Raw genomic sequence first — 21,619 nt, 5'->3', positions numbered from 1 at the left:
TGTTTGGATTTCTGGTGGAATTTCAACTCCACCACATCTCCTCGCCCACAAAGGCTCGCCCTTGCTTTTGACAAAGGAATCGTAAGATTTGGGCAAGCGTTACTCACTCGCTCCGTAGCGTATCGTTCGGAATGTACCTGGACTGCTTGGAATGCCTTGTTTACGTTACTATCACCAGCATCATCCTCATCATCGTGTCGGTAGCAGCATCTCTACTGCGGCTAGCGAGTAGTCAGCACTTACCAGTACATTTGCCTTGCCGACCGGTTACGTGTTTACCAAACATTCAACATCGGTAACACTACATGTAGTTCTAAAATCGTGATATTTTCCACCACATCTTCAGTGCTTCGGAATCCTTCCACCTTCCTTGTGCGCCACGGGTAATGCTTGCTTTAAGGCACGCCTAAATGTTTACCCATTAAACGCCCGATTTCTGGCGAGTGATTGAGTGAGTGTTCACAAACTCGCAAATTTTAAAATAGAGATTCTTGATCGTGACCCTGGGCTTATAAGTACGTACGTTCGTATGCGGTAACCGGCTTCCATATTTACTGCTCGACTCGATTTGACCCACGCGCTAATTTACGATAAAAGCAGATCGATGATGTCAGTGGTACGAATCGTACTACGCTATCACATCAATTCTCGCGGCAAGGTCATGGCCATCGCTCGCATAACGATAGTTGGAACAAATTCAGTTTTATTACTGTCGGTTAGAAGAGCATTTATATTTCTCTTAAACGAGATGTTCAATTATTTTTTTTTTTTTGTTAGAGATTGTCAGGAGAAAACAAAAGCTATGGATAAATTTTGAGCCTTTATTTCCTTCAATTCTTCCAATAAACTGCAGCTCAGCCCTCACTGTTGTGATCGGTATTTGTTCATCCAATATATCACATTTCGTTTTCTATTTTCCCTCAACTGATGCTTGCACTAATACGCAACATTGTTGCCTTAACGAGCGCTTCCTTCCTTGCTAGAGCTGCCTTCATAGCGGTGATAGCTGGCTAAGCTAGACGTTTCGCCCGGCAGTGAAATAGTAGTTATCATAATTAAGCTAAGCACGCCCTCTCTTTGCCCTGCCCTTTTCTGTCCCTGCCTCACTATTCACTCCGGCCCTACGTATCAGCCGTAGTAATCTGTGGTTTGAGGCGTATGAACCGCAACACAGTTTGCCGAACCGTCGAGACGTTGGTGCTGGGCGAGGCGTTTCATTACATGGCTTCAGATTATCAGCGACATGATCGAACGCAACCAATTTATGCTTATTTTTTAATTTCGATCCCTCAAGGGTGTGCAACCTCTGTATGCAATGCGTCACCCCTCCCGTTTTGTGCACTTAATAGATGATACAGATAATCGATCGATAAGCACAAAACAGGCATCCTGCGGCATCCGGCGCAGAGGGTTCCGGAATAGTTCCCTGTCTGAATACACTCACCCAGAGGTGTAACGGGATGTTGTAGTTCGTTCGTAGAAAAATCGTACCTGAACAACTTAATCAACACAGTATCTCGGGGGATGATTGCGATTTGTCTTCTATCCTTTTCTTACCATCTTCATTCATCTTCACAATCAAGTCAACGTGCATCGATGTTCGCGATCGTGTAACCTTTCCGTGCGATGCAAAAATAAATTATGAATAAATAATAAATAACCTATAAGAACAAATTCACTCACTGCAAGCAAATCGCAAGACGCTACAAACACCAAAACTTTAATGTTTAATATATGTGCTTATAATATAGAATTATTTTTAGTAAAGCTTCGTATTATCAACCTTGCACACCCGGGATATGGTGCCCTTTCACGGCTCGGAGAAGGAAATGTCTCCCAGAAAAGATGAAAGGATTATCTTATTTTTAAGTTATTGTAAGCAATACGGCCTATTACGATTTTATTCTCATAAACAGTATATATGTGTGTCTATTATACACAAATGAATCATTCCTCGTTACCATTGTCCTAGCCACTAAGATGGCGTGAAGAGTCTGTATCTGCATCTACTCTACCCAGGTGCATTTCTGATTTATTAAACACAAACCCTTTTTCTCTTCAATCAACGAGAGCTACCTCGTAGTTATCCAGACATGCTGGCGGCATATTTGCATAAAAAGATTAAATGTACCCACTGTGGAGGTGCGTATTGTTAGGCAATCACGAAGCCCACGTACATGTCTCGTGCAGCAGAAGCGTGCTGAGTCGTGCTTTCATTCATGCCTTTCAGTTCAATGGCAGAAGATGCTGAGGAAGAATGTACCCCGAGGGACAATAATGGACGGGCATGGCCTTGCCGTAGAAAATCGCGTGATCGTGAAACCTAATCATACGCCATTTTCCATCCAAATAGATTGGATCCATTGTGAATGAAGGTATATTACGTCCTTTGGATGTTCTACTGGCTGTTGGTGTATTTTGTATCCTCAACCATTGCATGCGTTCGAGAAGTGTATCGCCTGTGTAGGTTTTCGCGGCAGTACCTTCAGGGACGCGTTGCATAATTTGCATGCTAAATGTCGCTGTTGTTGATGGTACGAAACATGCATTTTATCATATCCACCCGTTGGGACTAGTAATGAATGGAAAGAACTGTTTTCATCCATGCAGGAAGTCGTCTACCTTCACTTTCGCCCACATCGCAGAAAAAGGTGCGTAAGCTTGAACACGGGACAAATAATAAGGAAATAAATATTCTCCATCCACCCTCGAACCATGAATGGGTCTATGATTCATGTAATTTCGCCGGCGAGGTTTTGCCTTCAGTATTTGCTGTTTGCTTTAAATTATTGTATTTGTATCATAGTTGGCAACTATTACCATCAGTCGATTGATCTGAATAAACAAACTTCAAAATCCCAGAATTGATAAAATCTGTCACCATTTTTTCAGATTAAGCGAACACAAACATTATAAATGAATTTTAACCAAACACCCTATGGTCAATTGATATTATGCAAGTTAAAGTTAATGTATCGAACGTCTCACAGGTCAATAGCTTCAGCAAATATCAACCAAAATGAATTGATTTTGTTTGCTGATCAATCCGTGCATTGATCTCCAGGGTGAAACGATTGACTCATCGCGATACGATCGGTGATCTTACAATTTTCTAGATATTTGCCTATATTTAAAAATGGCACAATCCTCACCTCACTTAACCCAGAACGCGCTATGATATGACACTTCTATGCGTAACATCGTCGATCCGCATCATGCACGTCTATTATGGATTCATCTATTTCTACAGCGCCCATGCAAACCAGCACGAGGGGCGTTTAGTTATGCTTGTCAATCACACAAAAATTGATCACTTTACCATACTTCGCTGGATACTGGGAGCCAGCATAAGCAAGGGGACCTAGTGTAAACGGTGCATGTGTGGTGGGAACGCTTGAACGTGACAAGAGCGACAGAAATTGATAAGCAAACAAATTGCGCTATGTTCGATCCAATTGGGCAGAGAGCATAGCAGCGCGTGTACGCGGAGCGTATCAAATGCGCGTCACTTTTTTTTTGTACACATCACTCTCTTATAGCCTTGTGGATGGATCCTACGCATCTACACGAGGATCCAACAACGCACATGTGTTCGCATCTGGTTAACACTGATGGTCGTTCACCGAACCCACCGATAGATGATAAGTCAAACAATCGAAATCGCCGCCGATCTCGGGGTATTCCGGGACGGTTCAGCGGATGAGCGCATGAAGATGTCTTCTCCCGAAAGCTGACCTTCGCTAGCGATCAGCATGCATGGGCCGGCTAGCAGTTGCTAACTGTTGGGCAACGGTCGCGCGAGGGCTTCGGAAGACCCAACCCCGTTTTTTTTTTTGTTTTTTTGAGAGCAACAGAACCGAGTCCGCACACGATCGCCGCTTCACGATCACACTGTTGATAGGCCATAAATGTTAAGGTTGATTAAATAAACCTGCTCGAAGGGCTTTGCCGCACGTTTGCCACCTGCGATGCGCTTCGCTGATGATTATCAGCCGCCAGCCGTCATCCGACGCCAACACGCGGGCCCTTCGGCGCAATATCTCTCCCCCCCCCCCCCTCAACTCGACCAAAGGGCAAAACCTTCCCTCCACGCTGGTGGTGTGGAGAAGACTCTGGCGTGTTTTGCGCAAGCGTTTAGCCACGAATGTAGGACTCCCTATCGAAAATTGTATGAGTTTCATCGGCACCTGCACGACCAGAAGGAGAAGGCTATGAATCAAACGCAGTGAGCTTAAACATAAAACCTATCAGTACATAATTCATCGATCGATTATTAAATCTTGCCTCGCTAATTGATGATAAAGCTAAGCGTCATTTGTTATTCCGATCGATTGTGTCGATACTGATACTGTAGCTGGGTGACGATGAATTTTATGCTCCATCTGAAGCCGATGGAACGCCTCTAAACATCTCGCACGTACACCGAAAAGAACCAAAGATCAATCCAACAGATCGGTTGTGTTGTCATGCTGTCGAATAGACGTGTCGATGCAAGAACGTGTTAAAAATTAATTTTATACATTTTTGAAATTCTCGATCCTACAACCATCACCTGTTACCCTGCATGGAGAATCTGGTTGAATCGTGTATGGATGACCTACGTTCCTTCCGTGATGAGCTGGGCACCGAAAAACACCGGGCTACACCTTGTAAGGAATTTCATTCACGACATGTCTGTACGGCCTGCCAGCCACTTCCAGCACGATCAGCAACGATCCTTTACCGCAACCCGAATGTGATGGCTGTCGTTAGGGTGAAACATGAAATCTAATTATGTAAATTGCCTGCTAAAATCGTTGACTGACGTGTAACAACAGTTTTCGAGGTTTCTTTCGGGTTCCTGTTTTCCTTCTTGGAAGCTCCTTATGTGTGTGATTTTTTTTTTGCCAACTTTACTGAGAGTTTCTTCTTCCTAGTTTAAGCGAATCACACCCATTTCCACCCGATGCTGGGTCGTGTGCGGTGATGCACAAACAAAAAAACTAAATGAGAGAAAAAAAACGTACACTCGCCCAATAAACAACCACTCCGGTAGACGACGGATTGAACGTTGTATGCGGAGCATCGGGCAGTATAGCTAGGCAACTTTTCGGCAACCCTTTCGGCTGCTAACGAACGCACGAAACAGGGGAATGATGAAAACAAGAACGCACCATACTAAACTGGTTTCTACGAATTCGATGATTGATCGAACAGTCGTCAAATGGTAGCCCCGAATGATCGACGGTTCAGGATTGCGATAAACGGGGCAGCAAACGAGCTCGAGCCGGGTTGGTGGGTGTTGGGGGTATGGGAAGGATAAAAAGGGATAAAAGCTAAAAAGCCGCCCGCCGAATGCCAGCTGACACGGCACAACATCTCCATCAAGCACGGGTGAGAAGGGCACGTGCTAGCGATAGACCAAATTGTTTCAGCACGATTCAGCCTTTCGCGCGGTTGGGGCTTCATAAATAGATGATCCGGGGATGAGATGCAGCTTGTACAATTGTTGCAAAAAAAAATCATCGAATTTTTTTACTAGAATTCTAGCATTTTTGTTTATTGTGTAGTGCTTGTATAGCAAAATAGAGCTATTTTGGTTTTTAACTGTTCTGTTCAATTATTTATAGTGCTGTTGCTTTACCTTACATTATGTACATTCGGGATTACGGAATGTGGAAAGAAATATACATCATAAACACATGCCAAAAGGGATCGATGGTGCTGTAACCATGAATTTTACTGGCTATGGGTAGCAGTCTGGAATGATCACATTTAATAGGTTATGTTAGGTTTTAATTTGTACATTTTAATAATATAAACCCTTTTGGCACTTTTTCAACCCTCCGAAGCACGATCCACAAACAAGGTGGTCATTTAACTGATCATCGATCCCACCCCTAAATTATCTGTCGAAACTGTCACCAACCGACCAAAGACTTTTCGTGCAATCGATACACTCATCGTGGGTCAAGTTCATGAACTCTTTCGGTAATCAAGATTAATGATGTACAATATGATGCTCTTCCCGCATGAACACGGGACTCATGACAAAGTAACATGGCGAGAAGAAAAATTAAAAACTCACCATTTATTGGTCCCATTTTTGTGAATCATCTTTGCTTTTTTGCTTAACTCTATATCCTCAGCGAAATAAATGTGATTAAATCTAGCTAGCAAGAAACCGAATCGGACCGTCTCCTTTACGCTTTTAGCACACAAGTATCACTAACAACACCCGCAAACAAAACCCATCCGCTGAATGGAGATAAATGTCCCCATTCACGCTTCCGTGATGATTGCGTAATTTCTCGCAAGGTCGTTCCATGATGATTCGCATTATTTGTTCCTATCGTTCTTCACTGCTTTGCCGCTGCTGCTGTCTCACCAAGTGCACCCAGGAAGCGCGTCACAGAGTAGACCGACTTGTCTCAGCTGACGACGGTTGACGGCTTCTGATCTGCCCGAGAATCTGGCAGCCGTCGAAACCGTTGACAACAACCTAACAACAACAAAAAAAAAACATTCCATACTGTCATTTAAAATTCACCGTCGTCAGTGGTTTAGCTTCTCTGAATCAACAACAACTCTCTGCTCGGCTGATAGTGTTTGCCTTCTGCTTGGGAAACCAATAAACGGGAGAACAAGTTGTTGACCGCTCCCAATGTAAACAACGTACCGAGCGTACCTGAAACAAATCGGAAATCTAACCTAACTGACTCATAGATTGCAAGCTGGATTGCTACCGAGGAGCAGGTGTTGTTTTGAAGTCTACTTTTGTTAGCAACGTGCCACTTTGTCTGTGTGAGATAGGGGTTTGTAATAAACTGAAACACATTTTTTCAAACACAGTTTTTTTGGCATTCGTCGTGATGCTAATCACTTGAAGAATGTGGTAAGAGAATATGAATAATTTAATTATGTCCTGTTCCCTTTAACGGAGCAAACTTGTACAGGCAAAATTTCTAATTTACTTGTAAATGAGCGAACATCAATCAACAATCCTTCACACCTCCGACACAACAAATTTACGGTTGTAATCTGCATAGATTGTTTTACTCCTGCCCATGCCAGCCGGGCGGTTAGGTTGTACTTACATCTTTACATAAATTACAGCACTGCACATAAAAAGAGATCAGGGCAAACACAAATCATGCATCACTGATCTTCCTACTCAACCATCCTCATGCTATGTAAAGTAGCACCCGAGAGGCAAAAGTGATTTCAACCACCCGTCAAAAACGCTAGCAAACTGCATTGCACACTGAAGATGAAATGCACACAACACCACCATTCGTGTACAGCAACATAAACCCCATTTACCACATGGGGCTGCTGCATCCTACGCTGGTGTGTTTGAATCGCACATCATTTACTATTTTCGGTTTGAAGTTGTCGACTGTGTACGCCACCCTGAACCGTCCCATGGTGACATGGTGACACAATTTCCACGCTACACAAAAAAATGGCTGAACTTTTGGTGACACAGTTTGCTTACCGTGCGGGACACAGTCAAAAACCTCGGTCACGTGATTCTGAACAAAGGATGGCTGGCATTGAATAATGATCTTTCTGTTAGAATACCTCAGAACACTAAATGGCACACCAGTGTTGCATAGAACAAATTGGCTGTTGCATTGTTCCACACAATGCTACCATTGCCTAGACTAACGTAAGTAGACAGACAGTGGAATCGAAAGTGAATTCTTGTGCAGTACAGAATACAAACCAAAAAACAATTTTCGCACTCATGTCTCATGTCGGCAATAACTTCCCTTGCAAAAACCTACCCAAAAACCCACTCAACTCTGTGGCTCAATAAAATCGCCCCTTTACGATGCAGTTTATGTGATATTTTGTGTTATTTATTTTATGTTACTGTTTGTTTTTTTTTCAACCATTGGGACACTTCCTTTTTTCATCAACTCCTCACAATGCTCGTGATGTTTGCCTAAATTTCCTTCACACCGGTTTACGTGAGTTTTATGGTGCGGTGATCGTGTACAACATGATCCCCAAAACCTACTACCGCACCCATTTGCACGAGTCGTGTTGCGTGTTTTTATTGTTATTATTTGTGCCCGGTGCCACAATCAACTTCCAAACATTCTTCACTATCATTCACACTCGCGTTTTTTTTTTATCTTCGAATGGTACTCTTCCGGCTCTGAGTCAGACCACGAACGGGAAAGCAAGGTGTTGTTTTTTTTCTGCCGTTGTCGTCGTCGCCGTCGTCGTGTCTGCAAAATTCGTAAACTTGCCCATATCGATGGTGGATGCTGCCTGTGAAGAAGTGTTGTAAAATCAAGGATAGTTGTCTGCTGTGCGCGCCGTCGATGAACGTGTGACTGATTTGCATAAAAAAGCTCCACGACACAAACCAGCACAACTTGTTCTGCCAACTACCGGAAACCGATCTGTTTCGGGAATTGAAAAAAAAAAACAAACGGGCAAGAAGGTTTTCGGATAACGCTTTGAGCAGTTGTGTAAAGAGAAATAAATTGACGATACTTTTTTATTGATCAATTTTAACCGTAGATAATTAATCTGACGCTCTATTATAGTTTGAGGAGAAAAAAAACGATCAAGAGATCTTTTTCATGAAAGATTTTGCACTTCTTATAACTTATAACAGCTTCGGAGACACAAATCATCCCTCATTAGCATAATGTTTGTGTGTGTATTGGGAATCGTTTTCGACAAAAAGATTAAAATAACCGGTATTTATTCATGTAGCATATATTTTTCTGCTCAACAGGTGAATATTGTGCTTCGCTTTAGTGCAGACATTTCATGAGCGATATCTGAGCTGTGCTCAATTTTCGATACATCTTCTTTGCAGACGACGACGACGACGACAACACAACGCATGTGTGTTATCGGGAGAGATAAAATCAATATATTTAAAATTGGTTCCCATTCTCACGACACGAAATGAAAATACAAAACGGCTAGCGAATCAAATAGGCTAGGCCTTCTGGTCAGTTAGTCCTGATTCGTCGTAAAAACCACGCGTGATAATTTATGAGCCGCATTAGACGACGCAACTATTAAGCGTTAACGAGCTTTTTTTGAAGGAGCGTTATCGTCAGCATTCGGATGTGTCTCGCGTACCATTGATCCAGATGTGCTATATCAGCGCCAAAGGCAAAACTTCGATTTCGACGATGATTTATGACACATATTTGTAAACAAATTTCCTGTCTTTAATTAACCATCGTTCGGCCATCTGATCACACATTGATAATCAATGTATGTCAAGGACCATCAAGCAGTGGTCGAAAAGCATTTCCTGCGCTCATTTTGAGGATTTTTCTCCACCTCCATGCTAAGGACTACGGTATTTTGCCTCTTGTGACCCCCGTAAAATAGAATCGTGAGAAGCGGAAGGTTCACTGCAACACGACCCCAACGCGTCCACCATAGTGCAGTTGACGGATACCATATGCTTCGGCAAACACGGTAATGCAATTTTCAGTCTGCTGCATGTTGCTAGTAACAAGCTTTTCCTTCACTTGTTTGTGTTTCAGATCCTTCTAGTACACAAGATGAAATGCCTCGTCGTAAACTATTGTCGATATGCAACAGCCGGGGAGGGGAGAATGGATTAATTTATTTCGAACAGAGATTGCTTTTGCTGTCCGTACTGGCGCGATAGGAAAGTAATTGTTGCTCTAGTGGTTGGTCGTGCGCTCGCCCAGCAAGCAGTCTGCCGCACACAGCATGGTTTAATTAATTTCAACATCGTAAAACAATTGTACAACGAAACTGCTTTCCTGTAAAACGGGGGCTCGCCCTCCTGCTCTCCCGTGTTCACGTGCCACGATGCTGTCGTTCCTTGTAGTTACGAGCCGATTGGCGCTTATCGCAATCGAATATCTTCAACAAAGGTGTTTTACAAGCGTCGTTTGTTGTTTTCGTTGTTGGTTTTATATTAATTCTGTCCCTCTTTTCTGGTGTATGCAGCTGGTTTGAAAGATTGAAACAGGCTTCACAAACTTACCGCGGCCGAGGAACACATTACACTACTACTGTGGGAACGATAGTTCAGCGCTGATCAGCTGGGTTAATGGATTAACTTCTTGTGATTAATTAAACTGTCGATAAACCGATCTCGTTTCCATTACCAGGCCAGTGTTGATTTTAAAAGCCAATCGGTCCGATTTTTACGAGCGTGCTGCTCGGTATGAGGTAGAATAGGAAACGGGTTCGTGTCTTATGCGCGCGTTGAAATCGTTTGTGTCTCGCTTGGCTCAGTCAGCGGGTATCCTGCACGCTGTGGTTACCGCTACCCAAATACCTTTTTTAATTTCTTTAGACACACTTTTTTCAAATAGTTTTTTCAATTAAATCTGTTCAATATCTCGATTTTGCTTTAATTACAAACGGTTGAACATGATTATAATTTTGTTATAAAAATCATTGATTGAACGCTCGTAGATCGCATTTTCTGACAATGTAATTTGCAAACAAACTCTGTTCATTGAGTGGATAACAATGTTACCGTACGCTAATTGGCAACACCTTGCCATTACCTGCTCCATAATGTTCTGTTTCTGTTACATACAGGCTTGACTATTTTATTTCAATTACTTCCCAAATAGCCATTTAATTCTATAAACGCCTGTCAATACCACTTTAGTCCTACTTACACCTTCAGCAATTCAGCAAAATACCTACGTTGCACGATAACCCTTTCTATCAATCTGCGGTTAAGTGGGAGCATAACAATTTACACGTAGAAAAACTTGAATCCGTTCAACCGAGACAACGTCCGCATAATGTTCTCCTCGGGTGCATCTTAATTATATGCCACATCATCAGGTGCTGGAGGACGAACGAGAAAGAAACACAATTGCAAGCAGACGTTGACACGAAAAATCCATTTCAAGGGCAGCGGAACTGACACTCTGTACCTGCGGGAAACTAGTTTGCCCATGCACCATAATTGGTTGCTAATAACCTTTTGTAGGCAAAAAAAAACAGCGGAGAAGCAAAAACTTCCAGATAGAATCTGATCTCACGAACTCGTGCCGCATGCAATGACTCAAAATTAAGGTGTGAACATTATGTTGCAAAGCGGCTTCAAACGCTGAACCGTGTTCCGTACGAAGTGGGATGTATTAAATTCTTAGGTCAACAACGTTCGATTGCCAATATGTAGTCACACGTGCATGATATGTTTATCGTACCAGAGAAATAACGATGTTTGGTGATACGTTATAATGTTCCTTGCGCGGTGTTAGTAAAACTGAACACTGAAACTCGTTTTAAGTTGCTGCAGCAAGTGCGCTAGTGCAATCTTCTTTAATCGACGACACACGCCAGCTAGAGCCGTTGATGGGGACACCATCTTTACCATGCGTGTGATAGCATGCAAGCGGAGGTCTTTAAGTTGCGTGGCACATAAATGATAAATTACCATCGGCGCCTCCACGCAACAAATGGCCAGCTTCCTGGATTCCTGTCTACTCCTCAGATCGTCCACAGTCGGGCTGCTCTCCCTTTTATCGCTGCCAAACGAAGCGACATGTCAGTGCTGGAGTACAATCATGTTACCTACGGCTACAACCTCCCCCTTCTGTTCGATAAGATGCACGTACCAATTAGCTTAATCGCCAATTAAAACCTAATCAATTTCCCCGTGCCAGACAAGGAACAGCGCAGGCGTGAGCAATGCGTATCAACGACTGTGTTACCAATTAGCGCGATCTATCATAGCACTCGGCTTGACGGCATCAATTCATGTACGGACTAATCGTTTGACAAGTCTAAAACGTAACATTAAAAGCGATGTGTTGGTTTTATCTCCCGTGAGCTCCAGAGAGTGAAAGGGACACATTTTAATGATCCTTTCGAAGCATAAATTATGTTAATGGTTGTAATTAATACAGGATTACGTTTTTCAAATGTATGTTGTCGTACTTTCCGCGTCATACTGACTAAACTAACTGTCCTAGTCAACTTCCTTCGAACGCTCTACAAGAAACTGATTCGACTGAAGACGATGCTGGTTGAATTGAGCTGGATTTCGTCACCGGTCGTGAATGGTGATCATTCCAAACACCCGTACCGTTTTCCCTTTTTTTCTTTTTGAATTCTTCATTACACCGGTGCACCTACTGACCCCAAGTACACTACTATGCTGCGCACAGTACAACGCTCCCCGACAGGTGACTAATCGCAACACTCGAACAACTCTTCACCGCTTGCGCAACGCGATTCATACCCGAAGCACACCACAGGATGCCGACCCCGGGAATGCTTAAATCAACGCGGCACGGCAGACTCCCTGGCGCACACGAGTCGGCTAAAGCAAGGCCGAGATTGACGAGCCGGTTTGGCAAATTGACCGACCGGTTGACAGTGAGTTAGTTGGTGACCGCGTGACAGGGGCGCCTCCACCAACCACCACCGGCAGGCAAACATGCAGGTGTGCGCAAGTGACAAAATCAACACGCACTCATAAATATCTATCAAACGCGCCAGTTGTGCGGCGGGTAACAAATCGGCACTGCAAGCCCAGCTGACAACGGTGAGGGCCCGCCTTAGCCGAGTGGCATCGGACGGTTAGCTTTGGCTGCACTTTTCTATCTGCTCGCGCGCAGCAAAGCTGACCGAAACCCTCTTTCACCCGTGATGCGGACAGCCAACAGCAAATTATCTAACAAAATAAGGCGAGTCCAAGTCAACGAGACTAATCGTCGGTGACTAGAGCGACAGGCCTAGTCGAAAGAGGGGGGAAAAAACTGATCGACCGGTGGTGGACAGGTTGTTTTCGGTTGTCCGGGTAAAAGCTCGGCTTCTCGCTTAGGGCTTTGTTCCAAATCGTTGGGACAGGAGGCGGACAGCTCGTCATAGTAGGAGTTTTCTTTTTTTTTTTCTACTTTATACCAGGCGCTGTGGCGAGTGAACCAAGTGGATTGCAAGTGTCGGAGGTGCTAAGCATTAGAAATCATTAATTTGATTAGCATAATATTTTAATTTTAAAGAGTGCCACTTGACTCGTGTTAAGGAGTCACCAGGCAAAAAAAAGCATAAAACAAAGAATGAAGAAGTAAAAGAGAGGGAAAGAGATGGGGAGATAGAGTAATGGAAAACGGCAAGCTTTGAAAGGAGTAGAGTGAAGCTGTTGCAACTAGCACGTGCTAGTGAAGTCGAAGGTAATTGATTGAGCAGAACCATTTGTGACGTGGCTAAGAGGCTTCTAAAAATAAACAATTTGACAGTATACATAAACATGGACAGATGGACAAATATGGACATTGGAGCAAGATTTCAAGGGATTGTGTTGACTATTAATATCTCTAACGATTTCTATTTGATAACTGAAATTTATCGAAATTAGGTTAAGGTTCGTAATTGTTGCTATATTTTTTTACATTATTTCTTATCTTTACAGCTGAACGATTACTTGGCTCGGAACCGACGGCTCATCTCAGGCCACTCAGTCGAAGGCGGCGCAGCCTCGAACCCTTTTCCAACAATGAGTACACACTCGAGGTGCTGGTTGCGGTCGATAACAAAATGCAGCGATACCACGGCAGTGCTCTCAAATCCTACGTTCTAACGCTGATGTCCATTGTGAGTAGCAAACGTTGGGAGTTGTTCTTTATAAAGAACGGTACACCACATTAAAGTTGTATTTTTACAGCTATGCTTTGCCTATTATACACCATACAGCATACAAGGTTTATAATTTCGTTACGGTGCAGTACAAAATATGAACACGCGTGTACCTCTTTTATGATCATGATATCCGACACGTTTTCTTGCAAATTCCATGACGCCGATAGTTATCAACAACTTGGCACTACTAAAGGAAACGATTTCTCATCGTGCTTCCAGCATAAACCAGAATACCCTCACTAGCAACGAATGTACGATCGTATCGATTCCATTCAATTACGCACTGCAGATGCTACAGCAGTGCTAACGGTAGCATAGTTGGGCAAGATTGGCATGATATTTTGCACGCTAAATCCCTTCAGTTTACGATCAGACAAACGATCGTGCATAAAAATGCTCTGTGCAAAGTATTTTCTTATCGCATGCACCCCAAAGGCTTGAAAATTGAATTGTTCTGCCGGAATGCGCTGCAAACAACTGGGTGCTACTGTACGTTCCCTGTGCAAGGAAAGTGCAAGACAAAAACTGCTTCTTGCAGCTGCGCAAATCGCACCGGTTGCAACCGGTGGACCCGATCGTTTTGCCTATCGGAATTGCTTAATCTCGCGCGTCATAAATTATGCTACGGTTATTGCGGGTGCAATTTGTGCCGAGATGGTGTTTTCTATTTTGTTTTATTAATGTGTTATTTCACTTAGCATCACGATTTGCGGTGCCCCCCCTTATTTACCGGTGTGGCTGCTAGTTTTACCGTCGTTATTTACCTCCTTTCTGCTTCCCTGTTTCTCCCGACTCCCGACATAGGTTTCCAGTGTGTACGCCGATGCTAGCATAGGGAGTTCAATGAAGATAGCTGTGTCGCACATATCCTACATTCATCACGACCTTAATGCACAAACCAACGCCGTTGAGAAGGGATTGGAAGGTAAGCATCTGGTTGGAACAGCCCTACGAGTGAATATTATTTTAAAAATCTCTTACCAAAACTAACTGTACTTGGTATCGGGACACGCTATATTTGATAGGCTTTTCGTAGCTTCTTTCTCATTTGCCTTTAATCGAACCATCCCGCTTGTGATGGAGAGTATTGTTAGTGGCTTGACATTGTTGCTAAATACCAAACCAAAGTGAACGATGATAACCAGCATGTTTTACAATCGCGTTGAAACGATAGCTGCTTTGAACAACGCAGCCTTTTGCCAATCCGCCACCGCTTCAAAAGAGTTATTTTTCATTGTGAAACATATGACTCCCATGATGGGGGCCGCGGCACGTGGGAGTATTACGCGGTTGGATACCCCTATGTGAAAACTCTATTACCAGTCCCGATGACAAATGGGACAACTCTTGTAAACATTTGTCTAGACTCCGTTAGAATGTTTCTGCTGCATTGCCAGCATTTTACCAGCTGCAGTGTATGGTTCAAGTAAGCGCTATGCAAAAAATGTGATTTTTTTGATGTTGGTAAATGTCTCTACCACTGCGTAAACAAACTATCCTGCTGGTAACGAGAAGGAAAAAAAAGATTGTGCGCTCCTTTTACTGCGGTGGCGTGTGAAAATTTGTTCAATGCATCACCCCTACTTGCTGCTCCGAGTCCTTCGGTATTTAGTTGCTCACGCTCGTGATGAAAATTGTTTTCTGCGACCCCGCTGGGGATAGCTTAGCGAATAGGCAAGCTTGTTGCGAACCTAATCGCCTTTTGGGCTCCATTGCTGGCCGCATGCTGCCGGGAAGGAGAGAAAAACAAAACATCGTGTAATGAATGTACTATGCCACGAGCTATTTTAAATTAATGAAGCCATTGTGGTTAGTTTATTAAATGGGCATTTTCTAACTTCTTACTCATTATTCTTGATTGTGAAGCTAATGGTATAGTCCACAGCAGCGATGGCTAAGTCAGGTCAAATGTTATATTTTTCATACACTTTTGTTTAACAAAATTTAAGAATTTCTTGTAGGAGCTTTTTGGGAAAATTCCCCATACTCTATTCTCATCGAACTCATACGATTGTTCATTTCCCCAGGGGTGTCAGCTTCCGACATGCTGCAAGACTTTTGCCGATTTAAGCAAACCACCAACATCCACCATGACGTAGCACTGCTGCTGACCCGCGAGCAAATCTGTCGCAACCCGGCCGAAAACAACTGCGACACGCTCGGACTAGCGGAGCTGGGCACGATCTGCCGGGAGACGGCATGCGCCATCGTGCAGGATAATGGACTGTCGGCATCCTTTACCATCGCTCACGAGCTTGGCCACGTGTAAGTATCTTCTGGTAGGGTAAGCTTTGTTTTTTTTTTTTTTTGTTTCTCTACGACGATGTCCGATGCGAATAACAAAAAAAGAAACCTCGTTGAACAATCCGCGTAACACGAGCCAATTACTCATCGGACGTACCTGGCGTAGGTCTGGCCCTGTACACGGGTGGATGCGCCGAGTAATCCGATTTTATGCACGGCTTGCAGATGCAGCTATGGAAGATTGCACATTACTTATTTCCTAGACACGGGCATGATAAATGGCGGCTGCAGACGCATTGCGGAGTGCTTAGATACATTTGCCGCGACTTGCGCACCACCTCTCTTTCTCCTATTAATCAGCAGACAACAGAAACACGGATGAAAAATGATAAATAGGATGCACAATAAAATTTATTAAATACGACGCGAACACGCGATGCGGACTAAAGGGAGTCAAGCGCCGCATTAAGCTCGCCACAACAAATTGGATCGCCCAGCAGTGTCCTCCGGATGGTAACGGAGGGCAGCGTGCGCTGCCCTACCCGACACTTAATGCCCAATGACCAATTGTAGAGTGCCGTGTCGATGTTCAAGTGAGTTTCGAGACAGATGAAGCGAATTGCTGCAGTCTCGGTCTGGCGTTTGCCACGATTAACGGGGGTAACACGTTTTGCGGAAGATCATCGTTTTTATAGCCTTTTGTTCTGCTACTGTCAGCCGTGGTGTAGTTTATGAACGAGGTGAGGTTTCTTTGCGAGAGGCGTTAGTGTCAGCCAGTGTCAGTGCCAACCCGTCAGACGGGAGCACGTCATTAATTAAGCACCGGCTGGGTCGTGCGCACATTGTAGCACACGCGAATGTAATAAACTCACGATTTACCGATACCGGTGATCTTTTGGCGTCAGGCGCAGAATGACACAGAGGAGATAAGTGTTCCAGTGTTCCTTAGTATTCAAACGTAATAGTGAAGCTTTTAAGAGAGATTTATAAAACTCTAAACAAAGCGTCGTACATTAGCGACATTATTGGCATGATCATGGTCAACTCTTACAGGAAGAGTAAACTAGTGCACCAAACAAAGTATAACGACAACAACCTCTTTGTCTACAACAGCGCTTCTAAGAATTGTTAGCTATCTTCCTATATCGTACCCATCGCAACTTGGCACCAGCAGTTTGTTCAAAATCAATCTCATGTGTATGCATAGTCCGATCCAAAAAGACATGTTCCAATGCTAGATATGGTAGTACCACTCCTGACATTCATCAAACAATCCCTTTCGCAAACTTTTTGAAGGGCTAATTTGCATGACTTTTGCACCTTGACAACAGCTGTAATCATATGAATAGATTAGGGTATCCAGCGGTATTTTTTTAGGTGTTCCAGTGACCAAAACAGAACACTATGCACAATTCAATTGATGGCGACAATTTGCCTACGAAACCACATTTGGTCACGAAACTATTGCATCCGATCTATTTGTTCAACGCCCCATCCGGATACGGATCGATTTGTTTTTCTTTCTCTCTAATCCATTCGATTGTTTCCATCCTTAACTCGTTGCTTCACAGATTAGGAATGCCTCACGATGACGACAACCGGTGTCAGCGGTATCGGGGCGATTCGTCCGGAAACAATCGAATTATGTCACGCACGATCGATCATAACACGCATCCCTGGCAGTGGTCCAACTGTTCGCGACAGATACTGAGCGAATACTTTGAGTAAGTAAATTTAAAAAATCAATATATGTTTAACGTCATTTCCAAATCGTCCAATATATTTTACAAAGTTAAAAAAACCGATCTTATTAACCCATTTTATGTCCAAGAGTTTTATCCATCCAACGCATTTGAATGATTTTAAATGTACCAACCATCCTTTCTCAACTTTGCCCGTGTGTGTGTGCGTGTGTGTGGTACGTGTTATAAATTATGATATCGACAAATTTATCGACGATCAAACGCCACATGCCGTGGGCCATCGCCACCAAACGCGATTGAGTGCCGTTCATGTTAGTCCATTAATCGTATATCCCACATGTGCTGTGAGGCCTGAGCGCAGGCCAAAAAAAAAAAAGTCTCGTTTTGTCTTTTTGGCCTCCAGCATATTAGTTAAGTTGAGTTTCAGAACGGCGTCGCACACACAAACTTTATGCAATCTCGCTAGCTGTTCCCTTTCGTTTGACTCCACACGATTCAACTTTGGTGATGGTGGCGTGGTTGGTCCAACTGAAGAAGGGCCGAAAACCTACACACACACACACACGTAAACTGGCGTGCTGAGTGGATTTATGATCGTGCGATAATTAATGAAATTAATTTACTGTTGAAATCGATGACCACCCGATAGATCGATGAAAGCGAAAGGCAAATACAACGGGGCGCAAGTTTTATCCTTGCCGGCTTCCTTTCCCTTTGTAAGACGTGGAACTGGTGTCCTGTGTGTAAGACCAACTGGTCATTGACCGATGCTGATTGTTTTAGAAACGATAGTATGGTTCGTTAATATTGATAAATGAACTTTTGTCTTTGCTATCTTTGCTGTCTTCAAGTGTTAAGTGGGACGCCCCGGTGGTAGAGGCGACAGCGGCGCCAGTCTTTACACGGAAGGACCGGTTTCAAATTCCATCCGGACCGTCCCTCCGTAGTAAGTACTGACTACGTGGTATCGGCAAGTCTAGTAAGTCATTGGATGGCAGGTGTAACCTAGAAGATCATCAAGCCATAAAGAATAAATGTTAGTGTATCTGATTATAAAAGTACCAATGAAGAACCCTGAATGACTTTTGCTGGACGTGGTGTAAATTTGTAACCTTTATTTTAACGCTTCACATTGCAAAACTTACTGGCTTTACTGGCAAACTTGACATTGGCTTCTCTATACGAAGTTTTTGTAAGCCTAGATCAAACTAATAATTAAATTCATTGCATACATCGTTAGCACAAATGCACATATGTATGGATTTTGGAAATTTTTTTTTAATAATTTGAGTTCTCCCTCAACATTCACTGAACACTGTGAACTTTAATACGTCCCATGCCCTCATACACCTGAACACTGTTTGCCTGTTATTGTTGAACTCCAGCACATGGCTTTCACCAGCATTATGTTTGTGCCATAAACAAACGGCACCAATTGCTGATCATATATGCTGCTTCCTGGGCGGTCAAACAAGTGCATGTTTCATGAATACGCAGCATAATGTAACCACTTGTGTCGTACAGCACACAATCTTAATGCAGTCTGTTTTTGGTTTTTCTTCCTTTGGCTCGATCATTCAGTGAAAGTCGAACGACCAAGAATGACGAAAAAAAGAAAATCAATAAAAGTTCTACACTTTTTAAAACAAAAAAGCAATAACAATGCACCATTACGCTTGACTGGGTGGTCCGCCTGGGTGTATCATCCCTGATCAAGGTTCTGAAGAAAGAAAGGTTGGAAAAACGTCTTGATTTATACCATTTTTTTTTTTGTTGAAGTCGTTTTCACTGGCAAAATTCCTTCAGTTGCTGGCGTATCGATCCCGATCGTAACGCCCAATATTGATCGTTCTGACGATAACGACAGACATGGTTATGTTCAGCTTCTTTTTGGAACACGGTATGATTTATGTTGTTAAAGCTTAATAAAAATACAAGACATGGTTGAAGATTGTTGTCAATTGGTCAATTATGCGCTTTTTATTTTTGTTCTTCGTTACATCTCTACACGCTATCAAGTATAATAATGATATAATAATTAGTTTTAAAACAAACCATCAAGCATTATTGTTACATAGTTACCCTTAAAACCGTCTCACTGTAAATATTATTGGAACTTAATTTTTTCTATATAAAATACAAACTTTCTTTTGTAAACCATACAACAATCAATTTGCGGAACTACTATCCCCCAGAGACATTTGCACAGCTCGCCGGCTCCACAAAATACCGGCTCATATTTTACAACTAATCAAATAATTGATCAACAACGATCAAAACAATCTCGGTGCAATCCCTTTTTTGGTGGGAAGAAAATACGGGCTTGCTCGCATCAAAGCGAGTAAAACCGAGTCCCGACACGCCGACAACCGAAATTGATTGAAGCAATTTGTTTGAAGTGCTTTCTCAGCTACACAGCCCGCAGGATAAAATATGTGTATGCAATTGCTGCATCGTCCAGTCCAGTTCGGTACAATCAGGAATTGCACAAAATGCAAAAAGTGCAAGCAAACAGAAAAAGCAAAAACCCACTCCTGTTACACTGCGAAGGTGCGTGGTGGGATGCTAAAGGCCGGCAGCCTTTAGTGGGAAAGATAAATCACCTTTCCTTACGCAATTCTCAGCGCACTTGCCTTACGGAAGACATGGAAAAAAAATTAAATGTTGACCAGTCGGCAGCCGGTAACAACAACAAAAAAAAGGAAGCCGAAATCCGAAAGGAAGTCGCATCTTTATCCGATGAAATCTTCATCGCGGCAGTTGGCGTGGAAAGAGAGTTTGATTTACGCCCCTTACACAACGTGCTTCTCGCACATATTTTTAACACATTAATATGCAGTTCCTGAGGGTTGCGTAAATGGATCTGTTTTCTGTTTTCCGTTTTGCATGACTACAAAACAAAGTTTTTCGTTGGATTCTTACTTTGGCGAATCGTTCTGAAGCGGCCTGTCACAACGAACTTTCAGCTGAAAGATAATTCTTTTTCGCCATTATAAGGTTCTTGTTTGATCTTTCACAAATTTGGCACTCCAATCATGCACAGCTCAACTCAACAAGGAAAGGAAATGTGCAATACTGCATTCAGGACGTTGGCGTTGCCTTACCTGAAATGATTCACTATGCGCCCCAAAAATCCACATGCCTTGCTAATTGCGAACAAAATGCATATCAATTACCATAAAAAAGGTAAGTGCCGGCGCCCGCTAAGGGCAACCGGAGCGAGGATTTAACGAACCTATCTCCGGACGCACCGTGACGGAATGTTTGGGGTCATGTTACTCTTTTGATTGCTCCGGTTTGCTGTTTATTTGTTGGCCAACCCCAAGTTGACGCAGGAGAGCAGCTTAGATAAAATGGTATTACATCGTGATGACAGATAAAGGTGCTCCTTCCACCGGTGAAACGATACGTTCAATCCGCTTACTGAGCGGCGTACGGACGCAGGATTACCTGCCCCACACAGGCACACTAAAAAGGGGTGAAGCAATTTCTGGCTTTTGCTAGCTTTCTTTTTTATCGTCACTCGTCACGGGCAAGGAACGCGCTTTTGTCGAGTGACCGCCATAGTGGGAGCATGTTAAATCCTGCCAAAAATGTTGCTATCGCGGTTTCGCCCGCTCAAAACTGGTCCACTCATGCATCTTTCACCCAATTAGTGTGCCTTGCGTTGACGGTTGTGGTTCGAGGTCTCGTGAAGCATTTCTTCTGCACGGTTTGATGTGTTTGTAACCCATCGCACTTAACAGAGTATTATTTTTTGCTTTTCTTGCCCGACAGTTGGTTTAACAATGCTTCAAAGTGCATTGCAAGGCTTTACCACCCTGGTGCGGCTGTCTTAACTTTCAAACCCGTAAGAGTTGCCACGGCCTGTCCCGTGTATCCCACATGTTAGACCGAATCACACGAACTGCAGGCCAACTTGGGTTGCATCGCAAGCGCACCAGCACGGCACACATTCCTCACAGTTGCTGTCTTGCCAAAAATAAATCGCTACATCATTGTCGGGATACTTTCATTTCAAAGCATTATTGCCGGCCTGTGCGTTGTGGAATGGAGTGTGTCGT

At 43.3% G+C, this 21,619-nt stretch overlaps 1 protein-coding gene across 1 annotated transcript in view; it reads left to right on the top strand.

Annotated features, from left to right (window-relative positions):
- Positions 1-21,619, top strand: part of LOC126559641 (A disintegrin and metalloproteinase with thrombospondin motifs 9) — a 92,280-nt gene that overhangs the window by 58,907 nt on the left and 11,754 nt on the right. Inside the window, exons 6-9 of the mRNA XM_050215811.1 lie at positions 13,382-13,563; positions 14,413-14,533; positions 15,636-15,873; positions 17,424-17,576. Coding sequence (XP_050071768.1) covers positions 13,382-13,563; positions 14,413-14,533; positions 15,636-15,873; positions 17,424-17,576 — 694 coding nt within the window. The remainder of the gene's footprint in view (positions 1-13,381; positions 13,564-14,412; positions 14,534-15,635; positions 15,874-17,423; positions 17,577-21,619) is intronic.

This window comes from Anopheles maculipalpis, chromosome 2RL (genome assembly GCF_943734695.1).
Source record: "Anopheles maculipalpis chromosome 2RL, idAnoMacuDA_375_x, whole genome shotgun sequence".
NCBI classification, from domain to species: domain Eukaryota; kingdom Metazoa; phylum Arthropoda; class Insecta; order Diptera; family Culicidae; genus Anopheles; species Anopheles maculipalpis.
This window is presented reverse-complemented; position numbering and strand designations above follow the sequence as displayed.